This window comes from Brachyhypopomus gauderio, chromosome 12, assembly GCF_052324685.1.
Source record: "Brachyhypopomus gauderio isolate BG-103 chromosome 12, BGAUD_0.2, whole genome shotgun sequence".
NCBI classification, from domain to species: domain Eukaryota; kingdom Metazoa; phylum Chordata; class Actinopteri; order Gymnotiformes; family Hypopomidae; genus Brachyhypopomus; species Brachyhypopomus gauderio.
In genome coordinates this window covers 15,085,812-15,095,642 of record NC_135222.1, presented here as the reverse complement: position 1 = coordinate 15,095,642, position 9,831 = coordinate 15,085,812, and the positions used below count along the sequence as shown (strand labels likewise).

The following is a 9,831-nucleotide window of genomic DNA, read 5'->3' as shown; positions in this document are numbered from 1 at the left end:
ACACTATTATTCCCTACAGTGTTATTATAATATCGATACTAAGGTGTTCAGTCAGACATACTGTGATACTTAATTTTGTCCATATTGCCCATGGAGAGCATCTCTTTTTACAGCAGTAGTAATGTTCTTCATACTGTACTACATGATTTGTTTTCATGACTTCCACTTTATATGTCTGAGTTGTCAAATAAACTTTTACATTACTTCTGTTTGTCCTTCACATAAACAGTATCTGTCACCCATTAGTGATTAACAAACACGGCCCAGTTCTAGTATCGATTATTTGTGGTACAATAAAGGTCTGGTGTTTTTTTATGTTACTTAACAATTTACTTTTCATGTTTTTCCCTTGTTAGCCTTTAGACATTGAGGACATTAAACCCAGAAGATGATAGGAGTACTGTATCCAGCAGTGAAGTGGACAATGAAAACTCCTCCACAACTAGCCTTATGGGTACTGACATTCAAGAGGTACATACACAAGTTTTGTCTACTGGCATTGTTATTTCTTTTCATCCAACTCATTGCTCCAACAACAAATCTTAAAATATGCTGGGCTAACTCCACACAAGATATTACTTGTAGTTAGTGGATTGCTGTGATAGTTGGTGAGAGCATTTATCCCCCTTACAGAAAGATTCCACTTTATTATGGCTAAATGACAAACTCCATTCTTCATTCATTCCACTACTTATTTCCTCCCAACATGCACCAAGCCAGTGGCAGCAGAGGGCCTTCATAAATTCAACAATATTTTGCCATTAATTCAGTTGTTTATTCTTTTTCCCTTGTTAATCTTTAGAACAACATTGAAGATGACATGAGCAATGCATCCAGCAGTGAAGATGATGATGGTGAAGTGGACAATGAAAACTCCTCCACAAGTAGCCTGATTGGTGCTGACATTCAAGAGGTACATAAATAATTATACATCACACAGTTTTATACCTTTTAGACATTTATATTGATATTCTTTAACCTGTAGTATGGGGAAGACCTGTCAGATTCTGAAGGAAGCATGCTTCATGCTACCAGGAGTGAAGCTGGAAATGATGGGGACAGTGAAGATTTGATGGAGGACAATATTGGTGGAGGAAGCACCTCAGAATTTTCAGTGGTATGTAGTAAATGGTTGAATGACAAAGTGCTAGTAATTAAGTTTAATAACTCATGTAAAGAAGATCAGTTTGTAAAATGAGTGTAATGTAGACAATATAAAATAGCTATGACTGACTGTAGCAGCTGTTTTTTGGAGTTTTTGTCCTGACATGATGCTTTATATTTAAGTTGTGTGAGGTGGAGTTGAGGAGGCAGGTAGTAGTGCAAGGCATTCTGAATATCAGACTATTTCAAAATAGAGACAAAATAAAACTTGCTTAAGGTGTTACAGAGTCATGAGTTAAATTGTTAAATATCTATACAGCAATGTGGCATTACTCCTGCACTGTGTGGGCTTGTGAGGGAAGTAGATAATTGCTTGTGTAGATCAGAATCGAACAGAATTGAATTTTGGTAGTGTTTTGGGTTTGGTCGCAATTTGAGTGTACATAGTTGTGAAATATCAATTAATTGTTTTATCACTGCAGTGTTTCTGTTTATTCACTTTCATTGCACAGTCTCAAAGTAACACTTTTAGCATATGAACATAATGGACAATAAAAGACAGCAATATGGATTATGCCAAAATTGTGACGTCGGGTGCAGCGCGAAGGATGAGACACAAATCCCGGCTTGGTCACAGACGTCACGTTTATTGCGACACAAAATAGCGCAGTATGCGCACGTTTAAAGACTTAACGTAGACAACGTTCACAGAGAACATTCAGACTCAGACAACGACGAGCACAGGACACTGCGCGAGCGCACATTAAATAGACAGACCACATTAGCCCCACGTGATTACGAGACGATTCACAGGTGAGACACATTATTCACACGACATAGCCCTCACCACGAAGTCCCACTGACGCAGACAAAGCACGTGGACTACGTATACACACGCCCAAAAGGGAGGGGCCGGGGTCCTCAACGTGACAGACGCCCCCTCCAAGGGCACTACTCGTCCCGGGGTGCCAACAGGACCGAGTGCCCCGAACCCACGGCGATGGGCGGATCCGACACGCTCAGTCCTGCGTCTGGGAGGTGACCGCCCTCGGGGAAGCGTCCGCCACGGACCGCCTAGAACACCCTCCCTGAGAATACAGGGGAAAAGACGTTAGACAAACACAACGGAACAGATACAAACACACAAACAGGCACGCTTACACACATAGGCACAAATGGGAAGAGGGGGTTTGGTAAACATACGGGCAGACTTACGAACACTGGCACACACACACATGAAACAGGCGCCAGGCTGCGCGCCAGGAGGAGGGCGATTAGGGGAGAGAGACCGGGAGCTACTGCTGCTGCAGGTGCTGCGGTGCTCCTCCTGCCTTTGCTGCAAACCCTCCACCGGGTGCAGCGCGGTTGGCTGACGCGCCGGGTGCAGCGCGGTTGGCCGACGTGCCGGGTGCAGCGCGGCTAGTTCCTCCCCTCGGTGGGCCATATGGGAGTCCGTCCCCGCCCCGCGATCGCCCTCTGGTCCCGGCGGTGGGAGTGTCCTCCTCCATAGCCTCTTCGCTGCCACGGCTCCAGCTCATGGGCTGCTCCGGGCTACCACCCCGGGAACGGTCCATATCGCTTCCTGGGGAGCTCTCGGGGAATGAGCCCGCCTCCGGACTCCTCCTCCCCTTCACCGTCCCGGTGGAGAGCTCCGAAGGGGGTGGACTCTCCTCCTCTTCCTCCTCCGTGTAGGACCCATCATCCGTGCGCCCGGAGCCACCCGAGCACAAGGACGAAGGGTAGTCCTCCTCCTCCTCCCTCCCATCGTAGTCCACGGTGGAGGCGGAGTCCTCAGACGGAGGGTAGTCTTCCTCCTCCTCCCTCCCACCGTAGTCCACGGTGGAGGCGGAATCCTCAGACGGAAGATAGTCCTCCTCCCTCCCACCGTAGTCCACGGTGGAGGCAGAATCCTCAGACGGAGGATAGTCCTCCTCCTCCTCCCTCCCACCGTAGTCCACAGTGGAGGTGGAGTCCTCAGACGGAGGATAGTCCTCCTCCTCCTCCCCCTCGCTTGGCGAATCCTCCTCCCCAAACTAGCTCTCTGGAGTGCTCTCCGTAGAGCAAAGCACGAACGCACTAGGGATGCACCGAAAATTCGGCCACCGAAAATTTTCGGCCGAAATGGCTTAAATTTGCATTTTCGGTTTTCGGCCGAAATACTTTCATCACCGAAACAACACGGCCGAAACGATGTGTTGTGATGACGCAAGCAAAAATCGCCACCTGCACGCGCTTATTTGGATAAAGCTAGCAAAAAAGTTTTCCAGTGATGGCGCCGAGGCAAAAGACATTACACCAAAAATTATGGAACTCGTTGCCTAAAGCTGGGCATACACTGTACGATATTTTAAATCGTGTACTCCGCTCCAGCTCAAACTGTACGACTAAATCGCAGGGTTTAAAAGTTCACAGCTCACGACTCATATACTCACACTATACGACCCGACGCTCTCATGCGATCTCACGAGGAGCGATTTGAATTTTAAACATGTTTGATATTCTTGCGACGCTGCGATTTCTGATCGGGAGTTGGTCGTGAGGTGTGAATCGCTCCTCGTTTACCTGTGTAAACTATACGATGCACGACACGCGATTAAGCCGAAACTCTGCCCGATTGCAAAAATAGTCGCACGAGTGAAAAATCGGCTGAAAATGGGCCAAAAATCGCACAGTGTACGCCCAGCTTGAGACGTTCAGCCGTTCTCTGTCGTAGGGATTTCGTAGGCTAATAGAGCACATTGAGCCCCGTTATGTTTTGCCGAGCAGACGACATTTCTCAGAAGTGTGTTTACCTGAGCTGTTTAATGTTGTTGCAACTCACGTCACGTTTTTATGAGAGAATTTATATTTATCTTTCAGGCCAGTCAGTTATAACTAAATGTAACTCGTATAAAATACATATATTTATCCTCTCAGATAAAAACGGTCTGCAAGCGAGTTTAATTTAATTAGTGGTCGGCCGTTGTCAGCGGTATCGCCGTTAACGGCCCACCACTAATTTTATTTTATAATATGCATTACTGTAATGTCAGTGCTAAATAAATATATACAAATCAGATTTTGTAGTTGATTTATTCTTTGAATAGCAATGCCTTGATTTTAGTGAGGTTAGCCATAAATCCAATGTTACTAATAATTGGCATAATAATAATAATAATAATAATAATAATAATCTTTATTTGTATAGCACCTTTCATACATACATGTAACTCAAAGTGCTTTATGTATTTCGGTGTTTCGGTTTTCGGCTTTCGGCCTTGGTTTCCTCATTTTCGGTTTTCGGTTTCGGCTAAGAATTTTCATTTCGGTGCATCCCTAGAACGCACCCATCCTCAGAGGCGAGGGTTCGCGGGAAGGAGAGGGGTGTCGCTCTCGCCATATCCGCCGTGCCTGCTCGAGGAAGTTGTCTGCTATCTCGGGGACGGAGGATTCCCGAGCCATGCGCAGCATATAGGCGCATAGCGGGTCCTGCTCCATGAGCTCGGGGTTGGCGGTGGCTTGGCAGTGCTGTCCAGGAGAAGAGGCGCGATGGCGCCGCTTGCTGGCTCGATTGCCCCTCTTCGGTCGGGTGGCGTAGCCCGGCATGGTGTCTCACACGGCTCGTCGTTCTGTGACGTCGGGTGCAGCGTGAAGGATGAGACACAAATCCCGGCTTGGTCACAGACGTCACGTTTATTGCGACACAAAATAGCGCAGTATGCGCACGTTTAAAGACTTAACGTAGACAACGTTCACAGAGAACATTCAGACTCAGACAACGACGAGCACAGGACACTGCGCGAGCGCACATTAAATAGACAGACCACATTAGCCCCACATGATTACGAGACGATTCACAGGTGAGACACATTATTCACACGACATAGCCCTCACCATGAAGTCCCACTGACGCAGACAAAGCACGTGGACTACGTATACACACGCCCAAAAGGGAGGGGCCGGGGTCCTCAACGTGACAAAAATAGCAGCCTTATGCCACCATTCAGCAGAAGTGATAGCAAAATAATTGTAATTACACAATAAAAAATAAACGTGACTTATTATTTATATTTGCATGATCCACTTTTCACAAATAAACTACGAAGGATATTTTAGGACTCATAGTATGCCTGAGTAATTATATAAACGAAGACTCTACTAAAGTTGAGCATACAGGTACACATACAGGTCGCTACTCCTTCTATTGGGTTTGTAGATTTTTATAATATGATGAAATTATCATTAATTTTGTGATAGCCTAGGGTAAGCATTTCTAGAAAATTACATTTGATAAAATAGAAGAAAACATGCTGGACTAATATTCCTGCTTTGTTCTGTAGCTGCTCACATTTTTACATCTTTTGTCTCCCTTTCTTTCTCTTTAGCGCAACGAAGATAGAGCTGATGCTGGTGACAAGCCCTTGTATCCTGGGGCACCTCTTTCTAAAGGAGAAAGTATATTGATGCTGATGTCCTATTTGTTGTGGCATAATTTAACCGGTGAAGCGTTTACTCACTTACTGGAAATGTTTAACATAATGTTTCCAGGTCTTATCCCATCTTCACATTACCTTTTCCACAGAGAATTTGGAAGTTCATCCAATTTTGAAGTTCACTTTTACTGTGAAAGCTGTTCAAAATACCTTGGCATTAGAGCAGAGTGTCCCTTTCAGTGTGACTCTTGCAACACGGTATTTGACGCCAGTGCAAATCTAAAGAATGGCTTCTATTTTCTTGTGTTGCCCCTGTATGCACAAATTCAGCAACTACTGCAAGAACACATTGTCAGTCCTAATGAAAAAACTAGAACCTCTGGGGTTCTCTCTGACATACAGTCTGGCAAAGAGTATCAAACATTACATGACAGTGGAGTTCTTGGAAAAGATGACTTGTCACTAATTTGGAATTTTGATGGCGCACCAGTGTTCAAAAGTTCTAAATGCAGCATTTGGCCTATTCAGTGTTAGGTAATTGAACTGAAACCAGAAGTGAGAAAAAAGCACATTTTGATGTCAGCGTTATGGTTTGGACCAAGTAAACCATCCATGTTAACATTACTAACACCCTTTGTTAAAGAAGCCTCTTTATTAGAGACTGCAGGTATCGAGTGGCAAGACATACAAGGGAACTCTCATGTTTCTAAAGTGTTTGTGCTGGTTTGTAGCTCTGATTCGATGGCTCGTCCATTGCTTCGTAACACAAAGCAGTTCAATGGTTTTTATGGATGTGATTTTTGTTATCATAAAGGTGGTAAATCCTATCCATATGATCGACCTGAACCCCCGCTTCGAAATGAGAGAGATCATTTTAGTCATGCGATCTCAGCTTCAGATAATGAGCCAGTGTTTGGCGTCAAAGGGCCATCTCCGTTAATGAAGCTTTGCCACTTCCAAATGATAAATGGTTTTATTCCTGAATATCAACACAATGTGTGTCTTGGAGTCACTCGGCAACTGTCCACACTGTGGTTTGATACAGCAAACAGTGAAGCTGCCTGGTACATTGGCAAACAGATCGAAGAGGTTGATTTGCGACTTATAAAAATAAAATCTCCTGTTGAGATAACCAGGACACCAAGGTCAATGAGTGAACGGGAGTTCTGGAAAGCTTCAGAATGGCGAGCATTTCTTCTTTTCTATGCTCTGCCTGTCTTGAAAGGCATACTCCCTGCCAGATTTTGGAATCATTTGTTCCTTTTGGTGTTTGGTATATATACATTGCTTCAGGATAAGATCAAAACTAGAAGCATCTTGATGTCAGAACTGGCTCTTAAAAAAATTGTCATTGAATTTCAAAGATTGTACGGGAAACATCACATGACTTTCAGCATACACTTACTCACACGTTACTCAAAGTGTAAAAAACTGGGGGCCATTATGGGCTACGTCAACATTCGTGTTTGAATCCAATATGGGCACTCTACTTAAGTATTGTCATGGAACACAGTATATCCCTTCACAAATGGCTAGAAAATTTCTGCTGTGGAGAGAATTGCCAAAAAAGACCAAGCATACTATCACAAATGCAAAGGTTCGGTCATTTGTGGAAGAACTTCCCTTTAATAAGCGAAAAATGTGAAATACTAAATGAAAGTGTCAAGGGTTTTGGACATCCCCCATTGAAAGAAAACATCACAGCTTCGTATAGGCTTGCCATCACCAAGTTATGTGGAAATCTAAGTAATTGCTTCTGGTCTTTCAGCCGTTTTTTGGTTGATGGAGTCAAAAATATGAGAGGCTATAGAAAAGGTATAACAGTGCTGTATACTTGAAAGATGGTACATTGTGTTTAATTAATGACTTAGTCATTTTTAAACAACACTGTGCACATCAAAGCCCTGCAAATTGTGCATGTACCAAACATTGCTGTGTATTAGTTGAGGTACTTGCTACATCTAGCAGGCCATTGTGTAAAGATTCACAAATAAATGTACAGTGTACTTTTACACATGAGGTGAGGAAGACTGGAAATGTCAGTGCTATATGGCCAGACATGATAACAATGAAATGTGTTGTTGACAACAGTTGACAGTTGACAAATTGTACATTACACCTTTGCCAAATCGCCATGAACGGGACTAAAAGAGCAGTCATGAGTTTAATCAAAAATTGAGTGTTGTAGCCACTGTATTACTTTAAGATACGTACTGCTGTTTGGCTTAATGTTTTGTGATGAGCTTACAAAAATATGTTTTATATATGTGTGTGCATGTGTATAATGTTATGTATTATAATATGAATCGAGCTTGTTAAAATCCTCTCAAACCTTGGAAAACTACTGTCAATTGTGACGGGCAGGGTGAGCAACTCAAAAGGAAACGATCACGTCAAGTCTCAGGGAAAGAGGATGGTTTAATAGAAAGTGTGCAAACCAAAAACCCGTGCATTGTTCCAAATGAAGGAAATAATAACCAGCAGTCAACTGGTACAAAGACAAGACATATATAGACGAACAAACGACCCTCAGGTGAGACGGATCACGGGTCCCGCCCACCTGAGGGACGAACATCACGTGACCAAAAACAGGACATCTGTCGCTGTAAACGGGGGCGACCGGCAGGGGGCCCCCCCACAACGTGACATCAATAGAATTAGCCAATTGTTTATCTGTTTCTGTACTGGTTAATAACTCTGTGTACATAAAGATCTGATTCACTTCCGCCCATGTACTATTTACTCTAAGCTATTCCACCCCAAACTACAAGTCAAGTATACTTCTGTATAAGGCAAGAATACTTAATTATACTTTTCTTAAGTATATATTGATCAAAGATTTAAGTACAACTAAAGGCCACATATACTTGAACTATTCTGTATACTTGTCAGTATAAATCAAGTATACTTAAGTATAACTGTGTTAAGTACATCACTGATAAGTGCATAAAGAGTAAACGAAAAGCATACTTGCTTATTTTTAGTTTAAAAGAAGTATACTAATAGCAACACTTAAATAAACTTCTTTTTCGTAAGGGCAGCTGGCTCCGGGACACCTGTGGCAGCGTGAGCGTGAACTACGTCGACAACTGGGAGAGTTTCCGGGAGCGTCCATCATTCTACCGCCGAGATGGACTTCACCCCAGTCGCCTAGGCTTGGCAGTCCTCTCCAGGAACATCGAGGACGTGCTACGCCAGGCCTGACCAGCCACAACAAACCACGCAAATCATCTAAGTAGAACTTACTTCCCTACCTACCAAACCATTGAGACTGTGCCTGTTAGCCGTGGGAGGTATAGGAACAACAGGGTGATATGTTTAAAAAATCTAATTAAAATTTAATTAAATAATCAACATGAAGTAAACAGCAATATTAAGCTAAGGCTAGGACTTCTAAACATTAGATCGCTTGCATCAAAAGCTGTGATAGTAACCGAAATAATCTCAGATAACAGACTAAATGCTCACTGTTTAACAGAGACATGGGCTAGAGTAAACAAATGTAAGTTTTAATGAAGCAGTTCCTCCTGGATAGTTATGTTCATCAGCCCCGTATTACAGGGCATGGAGGTGGAGTAGTCACAATATATCAGTCCCACCAGGATTTTGCGGGCCTTTTTTGTGATTGTTGTGGGCTAAAATGTTTGATGTTGCGGGTGTTTTTCAAAAAAATTGCGATGGAAGTTGCGGTGTGTTTTTGCTTTTTTGTGAGTACATTACAATAGGGAGTAAATGTTGTATGGTTTCCTCTATTTAGTACTCCATTTTAATTATCTATTTACCTATTTATTCAGGGTTGCCAACTTTTCAAGATCGCTTGGAGTGAGATTTGAACCTGGAGGGGGGTTAGCGAACGTAAGTTGTTACCGGGCGGCCTGTAAAATGGACACAAATTAAGTATTATATCGAGATCGAACGCCAGTGGTTGGCGCCAGAGCGAACTAGTAACTCATAGATATGGATCAGAGATAAATAAACTTTATCTCTGACTAAACTTTATCTCAGTTTAAAGTTTAAACTTATAAACTTTATCTCAGACCCTCGCCGCTTGCGTGCGCTGCAGTGACTTCACGGGCTACCGTTGCATTGTGGGGAATGTAGTGTTTGTGCGTGCAAAACACCATCGCGCGGCTGTGGCCTGTGGGCCGGTTCTAATAGTAATTAAATATCATCCAGGGGGGCATAGATAATCAATTCGTGGGTCGGATCTGGACAGTTTATCCCCGCTTTCATGTAGTGTACCGGGATACTGCTTTTCCCGATCTTTTTGCCGTTATTTTCGTCACTCATGCTGCTTTCAGTCTGCTCCTCTTGA

At 43.4% G+C, this 9,831-nt stretch overlaps 1 protein-coding gene across 2 annotated transcripts; it reads left to right on the top strand.

Annotated features, from left to right (window-relative positions):
• The first annotated feature begins 382 nt into the window (after positions 1-382).
• LOC143527881 (uncharacterized) lies at positions 383-9,355 on the top strand. Of its 2 annotated transcripts, XM_077023237.1 has the most exons (5): positions 383-471; positions 803-913; positions 986-1,117; positions 5,469-5,538; positions 8,558-9,355. In XM_077023237.1, the coding sequence occupies exons 1-5, from the start codon at positions 451-453 to the stop codon at positions 8,584-8,586; spliced, it is 363 nt and encodes a 120-aa protein (XP_076879352.1). In that variant the 5' UTR covers positions 383-450; the 3' UTR covers positions 8,587-9,355. The 2 variants fall into 2 exon arrangements, with proteins under 2 accessions (XP_076879352.1, XP_076879351.1); XM_077023236.1 differs by having other exon boundaries at positions 5,469-9,355.
• Positions 9,356-9,831: the final 476 nt, after the last annotated feature.

Excerpts from the sequence above, each read along its gene's own strand:
- LOC143527881 (XM_077023236.1), top strand. The coding sequence starts at position 451 with ATGGGTACTGACATTCAAGAG. Across the intron at positions 914-985 it reads TTGGTGCTGACATTCAAGAG|TATGGGGAAGACCTGTCAGA; the intron begins GTACATAAATAA and ends TTTAACCTGTAG. Across the intron at positions 1,118-5,468 it reads GCACCTCAGAATTTTCAGTG|CGCAACGAAGATAGAGCTGA; the intron begins GTATGTAGTAAA and ends CTTTCTCTTTAG.